At 37.7% G+C, this 21,112-nt stretch overlaps 1 protein-coding gene across 1 annotated transcript; it reads right to left on the bottom strand.

Moving 5' to 3' along the window:
* Window positions 1–13,213: 13,213 nt before the first annotated feature.
* LOC149215274 (uncharacterized) lies at window positions 13,214–16,454 on the bottom strand. The gene has a single exon (XM_089389680.1). The coding sequence runs from the start codon at window positions 16,364–16,366 to the stop codon at window positions 13,514–13,516; it is 2,853 nt and encodes a 950-aa protein (XP_089245806.1). The 5' UTR covers window positions 16,367–16,454; the 3' UTR covers window positions 13,214–13,513.
* Between the last annotated feature and the right edge of the window lie 4,658 nt (window positions 16,455–21,112).

Here is a 21,112-nt window from a genome sequence, read left to right as displayed (position 1 = left end):
AGGAGGATGATTTTGTTAGGATATTCCAACACATAGGAAATAGTTAAGTACAACTTGGTCTAGTGTAGAGTTAGGTATAGAGTTAGGTAAAGTGTGTTTCTTTACCGTTGTACATTTTGTAACTTACAATCCGACGGTCACGATATGTAGTGATCCGATGGTTCATTCTCTCCTCGGTATTACCGACACTTGATCCATGGCTTGACACCCGATTGGTCCATGAATTCTATTTAAAGCGCATGGAGGGTCATTTGTAGGGTAATCCGTGCATGAGAGAAACATATGTAAATTTTCATTCTTTTATTAATAAATTGCCTGAAGTGGCCGCGTTGGCTCAAGCTGTGGACTGTTTCCCTCTTTGAGGGTTTTAACCACGTCAAAATACTGGTGTATTGATCTGCAATCTGGTTGTGAGCGGTGTCCTTTTGGTGTTCTGTCTGAGGAACTTACCCTGTAAATTCCTAAGGGTTGGAGTTCAGGAAGTTGTCACTAAGGGGGAATAGGCTCTAGTGCCTCCTTCCTTCTCCTATTGTGTCATATTTGTAAATCCTTCAATCCTATCCCAAGTTGTTCTTAAGGGGGGATGTTAGGATATTCCGACACATAGGAAATAGTTAAGTACAACTTGGTCTAGTGTAGAGTTAGGTATAGAGTTAGGTAAAGTGTGTTTCTTTACCGTTGTACATTTTGTAACTTACAATCCGACGGTCATGATATGTAGTGATCCGACGGTTCATTCTCTCCTCGGTATTACCGACACTTGATCCGTGGCTTGACACCCGATTGGTCCATGAATTCTACTTAAAACGCATGGAGGGTCATTTGTAGGGTAATCCGTGCATGAGAGAAACATATGTAAACTTTCATTCTTTTATTAATAAATTGCCTAAAGTGGCCGCATTGGCTCAGGCCGTGGACTGTTTCCCTCTTTGAGGGTTTTAACCACGTCAAAATACTGGTGTATTGATGTGCGATCTGGTTGTGAGCAGTGTCATTTTGGTGTTCTGTCTGAGGAACTTACCCTGTAAATTCCTACATATTTTAAGATTGAAGATTTAGTCTTGAAGTGGGATGTCAGTTTTGAGGAAAAGGGGAAGCACGGGAAGTTCGATCATTTATGGAAGGGGCCATATAGAATTGTTTCTTTTAGAGGTAAGAATTCTTTCATTTTGGAAGATATAAATGGAGTTATGTTGAGTGGAGGTCCAGTAAATGAATGCTTCCTAAAACATTTCTTGGTTTGAGAAATATCAGTTTTCATAGTTCATTGTACATATCCGCGTTCAGAGAAGTTTACAGGATTGGATGGTAACTTTGAAGGATTTGAAGCCCAAGGTGAATGCCATAAGATTATGATTAGTGGTTGTGACAATTTAAATAAATTTCAGTTTCATTTTTTCAGTTAACCAATCAATAGTGTTTATTTTTTAGAATAAAACATATTGAAATTTTTAAGATTCTTCGTAGGATATTGTCAAAGTTTTTCAATTCAATGGGTCAGGCATAGGGTCTATGTGTTCTTTACTTCCTCATGGGGAGAAAATATCCCCATTGAAGCCAACTGTTAGCCCCAAGTTTATACTTCCCTAAAGGTTCATAGGTTATGCTTTTCAATCAATTATGCAAGGGGTGTAAGGGCCTATAATATTTTTTGTGTAAATTTCTATATAAGCCTAAGGACATGTCAAAACAAGTAATTTCATCTAACACTAAGTTTTCCCTAAAATTTTTGCAACGAAATAAGCATATTAGAAGCCTACAATTGGAGCTACGAAATATTTTCATAGCACTGCACTACGAAATATTTTCGTAGCACTCACAGAAAAAAATTAAACTTAGGTTTTCAAGTTGCCAACCTTTTCATTTCAAATGCCTAAGTGGTTTTTCACAAATTTCTATCCCTTTTTATCCTTGATGTGACATTTAGCAGCATTTTGAAGCCCAATAAATAAGTCTAAGATAAAACCCTAAAAACATCAAGTTTTCCCTAAACAGTAATTTCTAGCAAACCCAGAAAATCATTCGCAACATATAGGAAGGTTGTGGAAGGGTTTACAATGTCTACCCAGGGGGATTCAAGGTTTTGGAAAGGTTTACAATGTCCATTCAGGTATATTCAAGGTTGTGGAAGGGTTTACAACGTTCGGCTAGGGGGATTCAAGGTTGAGGAAGGATTTACAATGTCAGATCATTTGCATGATGACAAGATCAAGCCATGTGAAACATTTTGATCTAGAGGAATATATTTTTAGGTTTATCCAGAAATGTTGTCATTGTTCCGAAATGAAGGCTAGGAATCAATCTTTCATCGCTTCAATGGACATAACCTGAGTTGGTATCATGACTTTATATATTCTTTTGATGGAAGCATATCCTGAATAAGAACCCTACAGTTTCTAGTCACCGAAGAATCCATTTCAGAGGCCGAGGGTTTGCCTACTGAGGGAGAAATATGATTTAAAAAGCATAGACTACATAATGTTGATTTGAACTTATGCAGGAATGCAAAAAAAAACATAAATACCCATATACACAAAGACGCAGTAGAAATAAAACTTCATTTCATTAATATCAAAGAACTGAAATATGCTTACATATAGAAATAAAAATAAACTAGCTCAGACGATGGTAGCTTATCTTTGAGAAGAGATGTGGTGGCTACATGCTTCTAAATTGTGTTACAATGAGGCTCAAAGGCATATTTATTATTTAGAAACAATGGAAAACCATAAACATCCAAAAATGTAAACCTAAGAGATGAAGCGCCAAAACTGTGGGCCCCGTTTGGGTAAATTGGTACATCAAATTCTTGGGGTCGTAACTTTGGCATATGATCTCTGTTTGGCTATCATAATACCTCGTTTTGAAGATCTTGAAGAGGAGGCTAAATGAAAAGGAAGTAGTCTAATTTGGGACCTTTCTAGTCTCTCTATTTTCCCTGAAAACATCTTTCAGTCCCTCAAAACGGCTTCAAAAGTTTAGGAACCAAAAAGTTTCCAAAAATAGTAAGTTGTGCTACAATTAAGGAAACTGAAAAGAAACAAAGGTGGGGGTCCAAGTGGAATAGGATGGTGGCCACCAATATCCACGCAGTGTTGAGTGTCTCCATGAGATGGGGAAACTTCTGTTGAACTTGGTCCTTGGTGAGCCACTTGCCTTGGTGCAGGAGTTGGCCAGCTTTGACAACCCGATATAGTTGGATATTCTGCCGGCGAGTGTTCTTGATATGCATGTCCATGATCCAATCAGTTGTGGCCTATTCCATTCAAACTGGGTTTAAATTTGTTGGTGTGTTGTTGTTCTGCAATGTCTGATGTGTCTAGTAATGGTGGAAAGTATGGTCGAAGGTGGTCCACGTTGAACACTAGGTGCAAGTCAAGGAATGGTGGAATGTTGAGCTTGAAAGCATTATCTCCTACAACCTTAGTGATGGTGTAAGGGCCATATCGTAGTGGGAAAATATTGTGGTGGGGCCCAACGAGGTGCTCCTTCTGCAAATGTAACCAAACTTTGTCGCCGACCTCGAACTTGTGTGGTACCTGATGTTGATCATGACATTGCTTGTACTTAGCATTGACTTTGTCCAATATGTCATGGACCTGCTGGCGAATGTTTTGAATGCAATCAATGAAGTTTTTAGCCATGTCAGCTTCAAACTAGACAAGGGACGAATCTGCCTGAGTAGCTGCAAATGGTATGGCCACATCAATGGGACATAGTGGCTGGAATCCCAATCCCACCTGAAAGGGGCTATGGCTAGTTGAGCTATGGAGAGCTCTATTGTAGCTATCTTGGACATAGGGGAGGCTTTCATCCCATGTTTGTGGATGCTTCGAGTTGTACATACTCATAATGTTTACGATCATCTTGTTGAAAACCTCTATTTGGCCATTAGTTTAGAGGTGGAAAGTCATGGAATTAGTGAGCTTGGTATCCAACATCGACCAGAGACTTGACCAAAATGCACTTAGGAACCTGCTATCTCAATCTAATATAATGGACTGTGGGATCCAAAAATGTACCCGCACTTATTCAAATAAGATCTTAGCAATGGCTTCTGTTGTGATACTCTTCTTGCAGGATGCCCGAATGGCCATCTTAGAGAATCTATCGACGACCACAAAAACACAGTCATTTCCATGCTTAATAGAAGGATGGTCTGACATGTAATCCATGGATATGGATTCCCAAGGTTGACTATGAGTAGGCAGAGGAGTATATAAGCCTTGCTTCTTGATGTTACGTTTGGCAAGGCGCATGCAGTGTGGGATCTGATGTACTTCCCAACATCTCGTCAAAGGTTCAGCCAATAAAAATACTTCTACAACACTACCATTGTTTTCTCTGCCTCAAAATGTCCAGCGACTTAAATGTAGTGTGCCTCCCAAATAATCTTAGCATGCTCACTTGAAGGAACACAGATGTGTCCCAAGTGGCATAACAATGCATCCTGGAGGTAAAAATTTAAAACTTTCTTACCTTCAAGGAGTGTCTGGTATGTGCTGCCAAATTCTGGATCGCTCTTGTAAATATCTGGCCACCCCACAGTCTCGTTCCCACAACAGTTGAGCAGAGTGGTCAGCACCATGATTGATGGTTGGCTAAGGCAGTCTGCAACATTGTCTGTCCTGCCCTTCTTTCACTTAATGTTCAAATGGAATTGTTGCATGTATGTGGACAATTTACGATGGCGGTCATTCTACAACTTCCCTTGTGTTTGTATGAACTACAGGGTTTGGTGTTTTGTCTGGATGATCGTTTCCTTCCCCATAATGTAATGCTTACATTTTCGGAAAGCCTACATAATGGAATACATTTCTTTTTCATAAGTGGGATACTTTCAGACTGTGTCTGAAAGTGTCTCACCGTAATATTCCACTGGATTCCTCTTCTTAGTAAGAACTACACCAATAGCATAGTCAGAGGCATCTGTCTCAATCTCAAATGGTTGTTGTAGGTCTGGTAATGTGAGCACTGGTGTAGAGCAGAGGTGATGCTTCTAGGAAAATGCCTTATGTTGGGATTCATACCAAAAGAAATTTGCTTTCGCTCTGCCCTTGGTGACTTGACATAAAGGCCAAGTGATATGAGAAAACCCCAACATGAACCTGCGATAGAAATTGGCAAGACCCGTAAAGTTATGGAACTCTGTTAGAGTGGTTGGGGTTGGCCAATCCTGAATGACTTGTATCTTGTTTGGGTTCACATGCACACCATGCTCATCAATGATGTACCCCAAATATTGAACCTATGTCATGCCAAAATTGCATTTCTCCAAATTGGAACACAGCGTGTGTTTTCACAGGGTTTGAAGGACCTGTCGAATATGGTGGAGGTTCTCTTCCAACAAACATAAACAATGGCCCAATATAATTCCTTAAAACTTTATTTTAAAGCAAAGACTTCAAACACACTTTTCCTGACTTTAGAAACAGAGGTTCTCTCCGGGCTTGGCTCCTTCGACGATGTGTGGAACCCATACACTTCATCCATTCTGGTGATTCACCATTTATACTTTCCACACTGCTCAACTTAACGGCAACCACAATAGTGGTCACTTTACACTACTCAAGAACAACAATCAACAATTGCAAATTGCTCCACAAGACAAACTCCACTGCACTGCAATCTTTCTATCACAACCTCTACTAGGCACAAACCCACATAGTCAACACCGTCCAACACCGAATACTCCAACACTAGCTTTGATCTACGGCTTCATACTCAGCCTTCACATGCACAGGAGGTCAACGGGCTGGTTGAAAACTGCACTCTTTCACACTCTTGAATTTGCGGCTCTATAGTGCCTCGCAATAGTTTAACAAAGATGCTACCACACTCCACAATATTTCTCTGGTCAATGCTCAACTTAATATGCCAACAACACTCACAAAGAGCTTCACACCAAATTTCAATGCTGCACACACTAATAAATACTCCACACTCCTTTCACCGAGCCCTCACGTCTCTGGGCTCACACGTTCATAGCTCTGGCTCTTAGTCAAACAACAACCACAATCGAAACCCTCGGTTCCAATACCATGACAGACACTATGAAGACTGTATCAAAGAGTTTGTCGATTGCATTACAAAACACATAAATTTATACAAAACCCAACCGGTAAATCTACAGAAGTTTTACGGACGGTCACTAACTTGCTATCTAATTTCGCCCGTTGGGAATTGGATAATCCAACACTCCCCGTTAATGGCGGTGTAGAAGGATAATTCAACGCTCTCCATGTGTTTCGTGGCATGTGCTTAACACTAGCGATGTGTCTGTTTACTAACACCTGCGGGTTTTGGTGTAACGGAAATCGTGACTCCAATAAGTGGTATCAGAGCCAAATGTCTCGAGTTCGAAACACACCTGGCTCGCGTTGGGGGGGAGATTGTTGGGAATTGGATAATCCAACGCTTTCCATTAATGGCGGTGTAGAAGGATAATTCAACGCTCCCCGTGTGTTTCATGGCATGTGCTTAACACTAGCGATGTGTCTGTTTACTAACACCTGCGGGTTTTTGTGTAATGACAATTGTGACTCCAACACCGCTGACTATCACCATCGTATCAGAGCTAGGGTCGAATATCCACTGTGTAAGCCAGTTAGTGCCTTATTACGTCTGGAGCTGTTGAAAGATCTGTCCAGGAAATAGCTAAGGAACGCTGGAACTAAAAGGTCGTGGATCTATGTTGAAACGTGTTGCTGGAGTTTGAAACATGGAGATCCGTGGAGTTTGGAGTTGAAACGTGGTGTTCGTAAGTTTTTTTTCACATCAAGCTTGCACATATACGTCAAGTTTTTTCTCAAACCAACATATGTGTGTGTGAAATGTGAAAAGGTTAAAACATTATATATGTTTTTATATTTATTATGAAACATATATAATTATATGTTGGAACTTTGAAAAGTATATTTTAAAAGGAGCATGAATTTTGAAAATGGTATTTTAAAAGGAGGAAGGTCACTATTACTAAATTTTAAAGAGTAATAATTAAAGTTTTATTTTTAAGTGGAGTTTTTGTGTTTTGGGGCGTGAATTTGATTGAAAATGGAGACAACAGTTACAAATATGGAGAAGTTGAGCGGGGCTAATTTTTCCCTATGGAAATCACAGATGGAAGATATACTGATTTTAAAGGATCAGTATTTGTCGATTGAAGGCACAACAAAGAAACCCTCATCGATGACAAATGAAGAGTGGAATAAGCTAGATAGAAAGGCAATTGCAACAATCCTCCAATATTTAGCAAAGAATGTTTATTTCAATGTGTCTGGAGAACAGACGGCTGAAGGATTATGGAAGAAGCTCCATGATCTATATGAGAAGAACACAACATCAAACAAAGTGTTCTTGATGAAGAAGCTTTATAATCTCAAAATGAAGGAGGGTGCTTCAGTTGCTGAGCACTTGAATGCATTTAATATTATTACTAATCAACTTGCATTTGTTAAAATCATTTTAGATGATGAAATTAGAGCCATATTGCTGATGTGTTCTATGTCAGACAGTTGGGAAAATTTAATTGTAGCTATGAACACTTCAACAACTACAAGGACCCTGAAGTTTGATGATGTCAGCAGTAGTTTAATGAATGAGGAGCTGCGACGCAAGTCAATTGCGGAAAACCAGGGAGGAGAGGCTCTAGCTCTAGCTGATCGTGGTAAGAGAATGGATCAAGGCCAGCAAGGGCAATCAAGATCGAGAGGCCAATCAAAATCAAGGAGAGGCAGAATCATCTGATTTCATTGTGGCAAACCCGGGCACATGAAGAAAGAATGTCGATTTTGGAAGAAAGGACAAAAGGATCAGAGACCGTCTAGTACAAATCACAAGTGATCTAGCACAAATGAAGGTGAGACTACTACTGTAGCCACAGATGGTGATGTGTTGTTTACTATTTCAGTAGAGGATGCATGTGTATATACATCTAGCAGTAGCTTTGACTGGATCTTTGACTCTATGGCATCTCACCATGTAACCCCATGCAAAGATAGTTTTGTTTCATATAATCCTAGTGATTATGGTAGAGTGCATTTGGGAAATAATTATTTTTGCAGTATTGTTGGAGTGGGAGATGTCCAGATCAAGATGAAAGATGGACAAGATATATTGTTGAAACAAGTCAGGCATGTACCAGAAATTCGCATGATTTTAATCTATATGGGACGACTGGATGATGAAGGCTATTCCACAAGCTTTAGAAAAAGGAGGTTGGAAAATTAGCAAAGGAGCATTGGTCGTGGCCAAAGGACCCAAGACATGAACATTATACACATTGAAGAAACTAATAGGAAAATCAGATTTGGCTGTTGTCACAAAAGAAGGAAATTCAGCAGATTTGTGGCATAAGCATTTGGGTCACATGAGCGAGAAGGGCTTAAAAATCCTTGTTGGTAAAAATTTATTGCCAAGTTTGAAATCCTACAATCTTGATCTTTGTGAGCATTGTATATATGGTAGACAAAGAAGGGTTTCATTCCTTAGAGGTGGCCATGACATAAAGAAAAATTTGTTAGAATTGGTACACTCAGATGTGTTTGGGCCTGTTAACATCAAATCATTAGGAGGATCATCATATTTTGTAACATTTATAGATGATGCATCCAGGAAGGTTTGGGCATATCCTATGAAAAATAAAAGTGAAGTGTTTGGAATATTTAAAAAATTCCATGTTGCTATTGAAAGAGAGACTAACAAATTGCTGAAGTGTTTAAGAACAGATAATGGTGGAGACTTATGCTCAAATGCATTTAAGGAATATTGTAACAGGTTTGGCATAAAGCATGAGAAGATTGTGCCTGGTACTCCTCAACAGAATGGTGTCGTAGAAAGGATGAATCGCACCATTATGGAAAAGGTGCGAAGTATGTTGCCAATTCTGGTTCGGAGAAGAATTTTTGGGCTGAAGCAGTCAGGACCGCTTGCTACCTCATAAATAGATCTCCAACTACAGCCTTGGATGGCGGTATCCCTAAAGAAGTTTGGACTGGTAAGAATTTGAATTATTCTCACTTGAAAATATTTGGATGTGAAGCATTCGTACATATTCCCAAATAAAATAGAACTAAGCTAGATGAAAAATCTATGAAATGCATATTTCTGGGATATGCGGAAGAAGATTTTTGTTATTGTCTATGGGATCCACTCAAACATAAAATTATTAGAAGCAGGGATGTTATATTTAATGAGTCAGAAATGTTCAAGAGGACTGTAGGTGAGTTGGAGGTCAAGAAGGTTATTGATAGGTTTGAAGAGCAGCAGGAAAAATACCATCAATACAAGAAAATGAACAACAAATTCAGGAGCATGAAGAACAACAAGTGGAAAATGATGAACAACAAGAAGAAGGAATCTTGCAGGAACCTTTACAGGAGATTCAATCTGATAATGCACAACCACAGTTGGTTCGCAGATCTTCTAGGCCTCATAAGCCTTCACAAAGGTATCCTCCTTCAAACTATATTTTGTTGACTGATGAAGGTGAACCTAATTGTTTTTAAGAAGCTTGTAAAGTCAAGCACAATAAAGAATAGAAGAAAGCAATGGAAGAAGAAATGAACTCTTTGTAGGAAAATAAAACTTGGGAGTTGGTAAACCTCCCAAAAGGTAGAAAGGCTCTACAAAAAAAATGTGTGTACAGGATTAAGCATGAAGGTGATGAAAAGAAGGAGAGGTATAAAGCAAGGTTGGTGGTGAAAGGTTTTGCCCAAAAAGAAGGTATTGACTTCAATGAAATGTTCTCACCTGTTGTTAAAATGTCATCCATTAGAGTCATTCTTGGTCTAGTTGTTGTTTTAGACCTAGAATGTGAATAGTTAGATGTAGAAACTGCATTCCTTCATGGTGAATTAGAGGAAGAAATTTATATGGAGCAGCCAGAAGGCTTCATAGAAAAAGGCAAAGAAGGCCTTGTTTGTAGGTTGAAAAAGAGTCTCTATGGGTTGAAACAGGCACCTCGACATTCATTCATGTTGGAACATGGTTTTCAGAGGTTGGAAGTTGACCATTGTTTCTATATCAAGAGGTATGATCCAGGAAAGTATATCATATTATTGTTATATGTGGATGACATGTTGATTGTTGGGCATGATAAGAATAAGATCAATAGGTTGAAGAAATATTTGGGTAGCAAATTTGCAATGAAAGATTTCGGACCAGCACAACAGATATTGGGCATGCGGATTATGTGTGACATGAAAAAAAAAAGGTTGTGGCTGTCACAAGAAAAATATATCAAGAAGGTGCTTGACAGGTTTAATATGAAGGATGCCAAGCCAGTTGGTACACCCCTTGCAGACCACTTCAAGCTGAATACTGAATTATGTCCTAGTAATGACAAAGAGAAAGAAGAAATGAGCAATATTCCTTATGCTTTAGCAGTTGGCAGTTTGATGTATGCCATGGTATGCACACGACCAGACATTGCATATTCAGTGGGAGTAGTGAGTAGGTTCCTTGCCAATCCAGGCAAACAACATTGGCAAGCAGTAAAATGGATTTTAAGGTATCTCAAGGGTACTAGTCATTATTGTTTATGTTTTGGTCATGATAAAACTGTGCTTGAAGGATTTACAGATGCGGATATGGCTGGAGATATGGACACCAGAAAGTCCACCACAGGTTATTTGTATGCATTTGCGAGTGCAACAGTATCTTGGGTGTCAGGCTACAAAGAATAGTAGCCCTCTCTACAACAGAAGCATAGTACATAGCTGCAACAGAAGCTTGTAAAGAGATGTTGTGGATGCAGTGATTCCTAGGAGAGATAGGAATAAAGCAGGACAAGTATGTGTTATATTGTGATAGTCAGAGTGCCATTCACTTGGCGAAAAACCCAACATTTCATTCAAAAACCAAGCACATTGACTTAAAGTACCATTGGATCCAGCATGTGTTGGAAGAAGAACAGTTATCCTTGGAAAAGATCCATACAGATAAGAACCCTGCTGATATGCTTACTAAGATTCTACTACGAAATAAACATGAGTTATGTGGAGGCATGGTAGGACTCAATGTGACTTGATGACTCTTATTTGGCTTCAAGTGGGAGAATGTTAAGTGTGAAGCCAAATTCATGCAGGATTCTGGATTCTTCTACACCGCCAATAGTTTCTAGAATCACATGCAAGATTCTTCTTCTACACCGCCAATAGTTTCTAGAATCACATGCAAGATTCTAGATCCTTCTACACCGCTAGTAGTTTCTAGAATCACATGCAGGATTCTAGATCCTTTTACATTGCCATTAGTTTCTAGATCTCCATTCAGGATTCTAGATCCTTCTTCAGCCTCTATAAATTTGTAATTTCTCTGGCCAAGGAAAGCAAGCAAGCCAAGGCCCAAGCCTGTTATGTAATGCTAAGTGATTTCTGTTATCCAGTGATTGTTTTATCTATTCGTTTTTTCTGACTGAGTAATCTTGTTGTTTCTCCATTTGTTTGTCTCTGTGAATTATTCTCTGCTATTGCCATGTCTCTATGAATTATTCTCTCCTATTGCCATCTAAGTCTCTCAGTCTGAATCCAACACAAACGTGATTATTATTCTAATAGTGCATGCTATTAGTTCAACTCACTTAACTAGCATCCAAAAACAAACGTGATTATTATTCTAATAGTGCATGCTATTACTTCAACTCACTTAACTAGCATCCAAAAATACCTTAAACGTTAGGCTTTCAAACATACGAGTAATTTCTACGATAAAGGGAATTTGAAAGAGTACTAAATGATAATGAAGACGCTGTTACAAAACTATGGCACGTTGCTAACATGCCAGCGGCCACTATCCAACACTACTTCCATCCAAACCTAAATATGATTCACACAAAGACTTCAAACCATAAATATCAATGGATGGTAATAAGCGAAGAACATACAAATAAATGGAAATTTTCACTTCAACTCACTTAACTAGCATCCAAAAAGACATTAAACGTTACGCTTTCAAACATACCAGTAATTTTTATGATAAAGGGAATTTGAAAGAGTACTAAATGATAATGAGGAAGCTATTACAAAACTATGGCACGTTTCTAACATGCCAGCAGCCACTATCCAACACCACTTCCATCCAAAACCTAAATATGATTCAAACAAAGACTTCAAACCATAAACATCAATGGATGGTAATAAGCGAAGAACATACAAATAAATGAAAATATTTATGCAAACATTGAAATCATATATTCCTTCAACAAATCTATCATTTGCACAATAGATTTGAAGATATGCTGTACTACTTTAGAAATAGCATTGGCCAAAATGTTCTTGTAACAGTGATTGTTGAATTCGAAAGCTCCAACTGGTTAAATAAAATACATAGAGAGACTAATCCACGACTCCTATGCTCATGCTAAGCAGCATAGCCTTAGAGGGAACTCCACGGGATTCATCAACGTTGAAGCCCGGAGATTAGATCTAAATTTCATTTTCGAGAAAAACGAAACAGAAAAGGTCGCCATAATCATATTGTTTTAATCTTCGCAGCAAATGCAGAAAGCCAGCTTGTACAATTTAGCAAAATAACTGTTTTAATCTTAGCAACAAACGCAGAAAGCCAGCTTGTACAATTTAGCTAAATAACTGTTTTAATTTTCACAATTGGCTATAATTTTTGATATAGTCAAAAACAGAAAAACATTTCATTTTAGAATATGAGGCTTTCAGAGACAATATGGAAAGTTATACAGATACGCTGGCAGCTAACTCTTGGGATAATTTATTTAGCGAGGAGTTTGTCCAGAAGCTGGGAGCATTTATTTTGAAGTTTCCCAGAAAAAGGGCGCCGAATACATCAAGCAGATGAAGAAGCAATCTGTCCCATATACTATCTTTACCCTGGTAAACTTTAAAATAATTTATTTCTTTCTTTCTCTCTTCAAAACAATCACAACTTTATTTAAAACAATCACAACTTTATGGGTTTTTAGATATGAAAGTGGATAATTTTTAACAAATTTACAACCCAACATTGAGCAATGAACCAAAAAATCTATCCATTTACATGAACGTTCCTCGTCGTTTGAAACTATACAATTTACATGAACGTTCCTCCTCGTGTGAAACTATAAAAACGAAATAATAGCACTCGAATTTTATTCAAAAAACTACTCTGCAACCGTTGAATTTAAATTGATGGCAAATTTCGACATATTTTGAAATCTATTGATTTACATTTATTTGCATGAAAGTTTTTAGCAGTTTGAAACTATAAAAACTAAATAAATGCACTTCAATCTTATGTGCAAGGACTGCTTTACAACTGTTAAAGTTAAATTGATGGCAGATTTCCAAATATTTTGGAATATGATAAATAAAATTAAGATAAAATTAACTTTACCCTTATTCATGAACTCCTAGAAAATTTCCGAAATCTACACTACAGGGTTATTCATATATTATATAAAATTTCCGAAATCTACACTATAGAGTTATTCATATATTCTATAAAATTTCCGAAATGTACGATAGAGAATATAGGTAAAAACAGCTAACAGCAACTCCTGTCATATGCCGGACGCTTCCATTAAACAGTTTATAAACCTGTCAGCAACATGAAAGTATTGCATGGCCAATCGTCTGCTCAGAGCTAATGCTCCGATCACACTGCCAAACCCAATTGCGATTCCAAAACCCATTCCAGCTTCCCACGATTCCCACCAACGAACAAGAGTCTGCTCATGACTATGGTCAGGCTCACCTGATGCTTGATCGCTGCAGTTTCTCTTAAGCGGAGAACCGCACAGCTCCGGGTTACCAGAGAACGAGGTTACCCCAAATGTGTCCAAATGTCCTATATATGGAATCCTTCCTGATAGGTTGTTATTTGATAGGTTAAAAGCGCCAAGGAAGCTAAGGTTTGCAAGTGTAGCAGGTATTCTTCCCTCTAACTGGTTGCATGACATATCTAAACTTTCTAAATTTACCATTGTCCCAATTTCTTCTGGAATGTTTCCCGTAAGATGATTATGGGACAGATTCAAAGTCTGCAGACCCCGCAGATCTCCAATTTCCACGGGGATGTCACCAGAAAGGATGTTTGCCGAGAGATCCAGAGAAGTCACAGACGTGAGGAAGAATTTGTACTCCATTTCCTGACCCTTGTCAATCACGTGAACTATATCTTTATAGTACTGTCCATACCTCAGCTCAGGCTGCGCGGGTCTGTACTCGGGGAAATTTTTGTCGGTCATTACTGATATGTTTGAAAGATGTGGCGGTATCGCACCTGACAGACGGTTCATTCCTAGATCAAGAATCTGGAGCTGCTGAAGGCATCCAATTTGGATGGGTATTCTACCTTCCAAATTGTTTGATCTGAGAACAAGTATGCGGAGTTCAGAAAGATCCACAATCCATTCGGGCACTTTGCCTGAGAGCTTGTTTCTGCTCAAATCCAAAATTTGTAATTTTTTACAATTTTGCAGAGACTCGGGAATATTTCCACTTAAACTGTTACTATTGATGTGCAGTACCTGAAGTTTCTTCAATTTTTCCAGTTCCTTCGGTATCGGTCCATGGAATTTATTACGTGCTAGATTCAATACCTTGAGAAAAGAGCAGTCACCTAATTGGGAGGGCAGGTTGCCAGATAACATGTTGACCGAAAGATCCAAGGCCTCTAGATGCTCTGTTTGCTCACAAATGCAAGAAGGAATTTGACCCTCTAGTTTATTTGAGGCTAAAGATAAGAAATTTGAAGCATGCAACATCGTGCAGAATTCTTGGGGGACTGAACCAGTAATGTTATTAATTGACAGATCAAGTTCCCAAGGAAAGGCAGCCACCGAACTTGATAGATGGCGAAGGCTGCCATTCAATTGATTACCTGCCAGCCCCACCTCCTTCAATGAGGTCGACGAGTTATACAACTGAGATGGTATTGGCCCTTCCAACTGATTGGACGTAAGGTCTATTTGCTCAAGCATGGGAAGATTCCACAACCATGAAGGAATTTGTCCCTTGAAGCCGTTCCTAGATAGAGCCAATGTCGTCATAGAATTTTGAGCCCTCAGGAAAAGAGGAAAGCTCTGTACTTCACAATAAGATAATCTCAACACATCTAACTGAAATGGTGGGTTCCAGTTGGAGGTGATATTGAAGGACAATTTGTTCTTGTACAGGTCAAGATGTTTTAGATTCTTCAGACTGTGAAAGTGTGTCTCTGAGATCGGTCCGCTCAAACTGTTGTGAGAAAGACTAATATTGGTCAGTTTGGACAACCATCCTAGGGAGATAGGGATTGATCCCGATAAAAGGTTGTAGCCCAGGTCTAGTACAGTAAGCGAGCGGAGAAGGCCTAATGAAGATGGAATCTTTCCCTTCAATTTGTTGTGTTTCAGATCTAGCTGAGCCAAGGCCGATAGTTTTCCTATAGAAGATGGCAAGGATCCCTTCAAACTATTGTTTTGCATATGGAAAAGGGTCAGGGTCTTCCACTGGCCCTGAAAAATCTGAGAAACATTGCCAGATATTCTATTGTTGTCCAAGTAAATTCTTTTTAGGCGAGGCATCTGAGAGAGTTCAAACGGAAGAGATCCGTTGAGACTTGAATTGGACATCTGCAAGGAAATCAAACTAGTCATATTGCTTAACCAACTGGGGAATTCACTGTGAAATGGGTTGCTATCAAGATGTAGAATTTCTATGGATGTAAGGTTTTGCAGCGAAGGGGGAATGGCACCCGTCAGGCCACAGTTCGACAATGAAAGGTTCCTGAGCTGAGAAAGGCGACCTACTGACCGTCCCCATGCGGAAGACATCGCTGAGAGGTCGACTCTGTCAAGGGAAAGGTGTTTCAAGGCTGTGAGATTTGTAAGCCATGAGTGGTCGGGACTTTCCAGCGTAAAAGCAGTGGAAGAGAGATCGAGTACTGTCAAGCTAGAGAGGTTTCCCAGCTGCCGCGGAATGGTGCCTGAAAATCCCGCTTTAGAGAGGTTAAGGTATGTTAATTTCTTCAACAGGCCCAGCTCTTGGGGAATAGGTTGGTCCTTAAAATTATTGGAGCTGACATTCAAACTCTCCAAATCCCTTAATTGAGAAAGAAAGAATAGTGCAGGACGGAACTCACCATTCAGACTGCAATTATGCACATCCACACCAACCACATGACCGGTCCGTCCGTCGCAAGACACGCCATCCCACTCGCAACAGTTAATTGAAGCAATATTCCATGAAGCCAATCGTCCAACAGAATCATGTAGATGGTTTTTAAAATTCAAAAGAGATTGAATTTCTTGATTCAAACAGCCAGTGTCGCAGTAAACAGACTTCAATATAACCAGGAAATTATGCAACAAATGAACACCTGGGTAACAAAACTGAACAAGCTCTTTCGCATGATACCTGTCAGACGCCATTCTTGTTTCAAGGGTCTGCTTCTGCAGTGTTGCAGGCTGCCTATTTTCGACATCATAATCATTTTTTCTGGGCGCCGGGATGATGGGTCCTCAACGATCTGCTTTAACAACACTAATTAAGATGGTACTCTTTTATCCTTCACGAAAAGTCGAACGCTTTTATTCGAAATAGTCAGGCGACTTTTTGAAAGCCTTTCCCGCGGGTTTTTTTGTCGAAATTCGGGAGAAATTTACTGGAATCACTGGTTTGATAGCTAGTTTCTGCACAATGAAACCGTCTCAGGGGTTTTCGAGGGTGCTGAATCCAAATATGCAGTTAAAAAACCATTTTAACTGCAACAAATCAAGATTTAACCTCAATTTCTTCCGCGGGATTCCGTCACCGAAATCTCCAAAAAATCGCATTATAGACAACTCCCTTTTATTCTTCACGAAAAAGGATATTCAAAGAGAATGTATCACTGAATAAAAAATTATTTTATTAACCAAAAAAAATTGGCTTATTTATAAAAATAATAACAATCTTATAAATTAAGTCAGCCATATAAATTACATAAAGTTCACATAAACATTATTATATAATAAATATCAAAATTTTTACTTTTAAATAGTTTAGTCTAAAGAGTATAGCTAAGAAAATAATGGAAATTGTATTGTATTGAACCCATTTCAACATTCACAATACAATTCAAACACTGGAGCATTCTGATTTTTTGAATTTCTTTTCCCCAGACAACTCCCTAGACTCTTAAACATTCATATAGAAATCACTATATAATAAACATCAAAACATTTACTTTAAAACACCTTTGGCATTGCTAAAATAAAATAAAAATCATAAAATCTAACTAAATTATAATATTATTTCAATTTAAATTATTATTATTAATTATAAAAAGAATTAATATATTACTGTAAAACATATATATATGGCTAACAAACATTCATATAAGCATTACTATATAATAAACATTAAAACATTTACGTTAACTTACATTTCAGATTCCTAAAATAAAATAAAAATCATAAAATCTAATTAAATTATGTGATTCATATCATTAGTTTCAATCCCACTTCTTCACCCTTGTGAGCATCACCAATGAGTGCTAAGTGGACTATTCAAAAATCATGAGAAATTTAAGTGATCGTTGAGGCTATGTGATTCATTTCACTAGTTTCAATCCCACTTCTTCAACCTTGTGAGCAGAGCATGACCAATAAGTGCTAAGTGGACTATTAAAAAATCATGAGAAATTAGTTAGTTACGACTATCTCTCATGGAAATGGTCATAGATGAATGACTTACTTAACGCAGGAAATGGTCATAGATGAATGACTTACTTAACGCAGTTGAATCCGGAAAAATGATATCTAATATAATGCATTGGAAAATTCTTCAATATTTAAAAACTTTAATTTAATTTAAATTATTATTATTAATAATTATAAAAATACTTAATATAAGACTTTGAAACAAATATATAATAAGATTCTTAAATATGGAGATTTATCCCAACCTTATTATGGAAAGTATTAATTTGTAAAAAGACTTTGTTACAATATCATTGGCAAATATCATGACTTATCAATACCACATCTTCAAAAACTATAACTCACATTTTATGAAACTTGTTTATATGACATTTTTTAAAATTAATTTATTTAATTAAACCAAAAAGGACATAACTCTTAATTTTTGATGTGTATCTTAATTTTTGATGTGTATATATTATTATGGATATTCTACAAAAATAATCTATCCCAATTAAATTTTTTAGGCCTAATAATTATTAACTATTAAATTGAAATTCTATTCTTTTTTCCAAAGCAAACCTTCCTTATACATAATTAAAAAGAGACGATACTTCCAATTAACCATCACTCATTTGATTTCTAACCTCATTATTATATAAAGATGGCCGTATTTATAAATTAAAATTTTAAGATCTTATATTCATTACTTACTTTTTATTATATGAAGGTTAAAATGATTTGTATTTTATATTTTCCTTGAGAAAAATTTGTAACTTCTTGTTAATAATAGAAATAAAAAGTTACATTAGCAATCAGTCCTCTCGTTAAGAGGCTAAAAAGAAATCTAGTTGTTTTGAATAAAAACCAGCCCAAAACTATATATAAAAGATTGTTTATGTTCATTGGCATATTGATCAAAATTGTTACATATACATTGCATGTATTGTACATAAATAGAAACTAAGAGCATGATAACCATAAAAAGGAGGGAAAGAGTCTAGTCCCATTTATGGGTTAAGTGTTCTACCAATCTCTAAGAGCATGTCAAGTGCCTTCTTTGATAGGGAATCTGCTTCAAAATTCCCTTCCTCATATATATGGAAACAATAAATATAATTAAAAGCTTGCTTTAGTTTAAAATTTCTTCAAGAATAGGAATTTGTGTGTGATTGTGTCATTTTTGTGAGTTGTTGAACCAATTAATAAGATTTATAGAATCTCCAAATACTTGAAGAGATTTGCAATCATGTTCTAGGACCTAGCACATTAGATGTTTTAAGGAAAGAAGCTTTGCATAATTGTTAAACCCCTGCCTAGTCAAATTTTTTATTTTAGTTAACATTGGGTACTTAGGTGAAGGACTGGGCCACCCCCACATATGCTTTCTTCATTTGATGCCCCATCAAAATATGACCATGGAATTTGGGAATTTATTTCTTCTGCAATGATCATGTGAGGCATTTCAATATGTTCTTGCTTAGGTAACATAGCATAGATTTCTCCAACTTCAGTTGCAATAAGATTTGGGATAAGTGACATTTCCCTAAAAGTAGCCTTGTTTCGAAGAGTTTCATCCCGAGATGATTTCCACTAGCTTCTCCAAGCCTCAAACAAACTTGCCCCTCTCCATTCCATATTAAATCCCAACATTTGTCTACTCTTAGCCCAGATGCTTTGTGGGAAAGGGAAAACTAAGAACAAATGAAGAATTGATTCTTCAACATTTCTACACAGAGTGCACCATCCTGGCCCTTATTTTAGGCTCTTTTGGAGATTATCCCAAGTTGGCACTTTGTTTATAATGATACACCACATTAAAATCTGCATCTCAGCTAGGAATGTAAGGTTCCATAAGGGCTTCCATCACCATTCAAGGTTGATCACCCTTAATCTATCCTCAATATGACGACTATAACCTATTTTGTAGTGTAAATCCTGAATGGAATGTGTACCCAACATAACGTATATTCTCTGTCTCTAAGTCTAATATGCAACCTCTTTAGCACATCGATATAATCAACCCATATGCCAACATGATCATCACGAAGATTTAGTTGAGTTGTTGATTTCCAACGTGCTGACGAGAAGATATTTTGTGTTTCATCCCTTATTTGGTGTAGATGAATGAAACCCTGGCCATTTAGAAGAGTCACCGTTTCATTCAAAAGTTTGAAGATTTATGAATAGCCTATCCAAGGGTCTAGCCCAATTCTCGTTTTTTCTCCATTTCCCACCCTCCACGGTAGGTTGCTTACAATGATATTAAAAGAGTCATTGACTGCTTTCCAGATGACTAATGAATTTGGTATCATTTTACCTTGTCTTCTAATCCAGTCATCAAATGAGAGGGGGAAGATATATTTCCTTGTGACCACTGTTGTCTATAGGCTATATGTAGATAGGAGCCTCTAACTAACTTTCACAAAAGGAGTCTTTGCAAACATAAGAATGTCGTTAATGCCCCATTCTCCCTAGGATTTTGGGAGGGCCACCATTTTCCAGGCTACCCAATAATGGACATATTCTTCCTTTGATCCAACCCATAAGAATCTACCACATAGTTTTCATATTGAGGCTAAAATTTCTTTTGGGACCCATGCGAGGGCCATCCAATAAACTGGTATGGCCTCCAACACGAATTTAATAAGGACTAATCTTCCACCTCTCGTCAACCACTTGAAGCTCTAGTGTTGAAGTATTTTTTCCACCTTGGCTAGTAACCCAACCAATCATTTTTTTGGTAAGAGTTTGGTTTTAAAAGGAAACCTAGGCACTTGAGACTATCCCTTTGGGGATGATTCTAAAGGGATTTTTTTTTTGGCACCCTTCTAACCTTGAATTGAGACAACCTGACACTGATAGTATTGATTTCTGAACATTTATTACCATACCGGTGGCTTTCTAAAAAAGAGTGAGTGCTTGTTTTATGGATACCAAGTCCTATCTAAAGCCATTGCAAAAAATTAAAATGTCATCAACAAAAAGTAAGTGGGTGGTGAATAATTTTAGTGCCACTTTGATTCCATTTATCTCTCCTTGCCTTTTTTCTTCTAGCAGAAGTATGCTTAGCCCTTCAACTTCCAATAGAAATCAGAGGGGGGATAGGGGACAACCCTGTATCTGACCTCTCTAGCCATCAAAAAAGTGGGAGGTTGAACCATTTATTAAGACAACAAAGGAGAAATTAGTTATATACCCCATAACCCAATTAATAAATGGCACATTAAATCCTAGATGAGTAAGACTCATGCAAATGAAAATCTAGCTGATCTGGTCATAAGCTTTAGACAGGTCTGATTTTTCCATTACCCACTTTAGCTTTCACATTTTGATACTGTACAATCCTTCTTGGGCCACCCCAATGGCTTCATGGATCTGCTTGCCTTCAAGGAACCGAAACTGTTCTCTTGACATGTTTCTGGACATGACTAGTCTGAGGGGCATTACTATTATCTTGGCTATGATTTTATATATGCAATTTCATAGGGAGAC

Source organism: Pinus tabuliformis, chromosome 1_1, assembly GCF_031772625.1.
Source record: "Pinus tabuliformis cultivar Carrire ecotype Pingquan chromosome 1_1, CPIR1, whole genome shotgun sequence".
Taxonomy (NCBI): Eukaryota; Viridiplantae; Streptophyta; class Pinopsida; order Pinales; family Pinaceae; genus Pinus; species Pinus tabuliformis.
The sequence above is the reverse complement of the archived record's forward strand: the minus strand, read 5'-3'. Positions and strand labels throughout refer to the sequence as shown.

What these genes read in the sequence shown, in the direction of transcription:
- LOC149215274 (XM_089389680.1), bottom strand. Translation starts at nt 16,366, where the DNA reads ATGGCGTCTGACAGGTATCATGCGAAAGAGCTTGTTCAGTTTTGTTAC.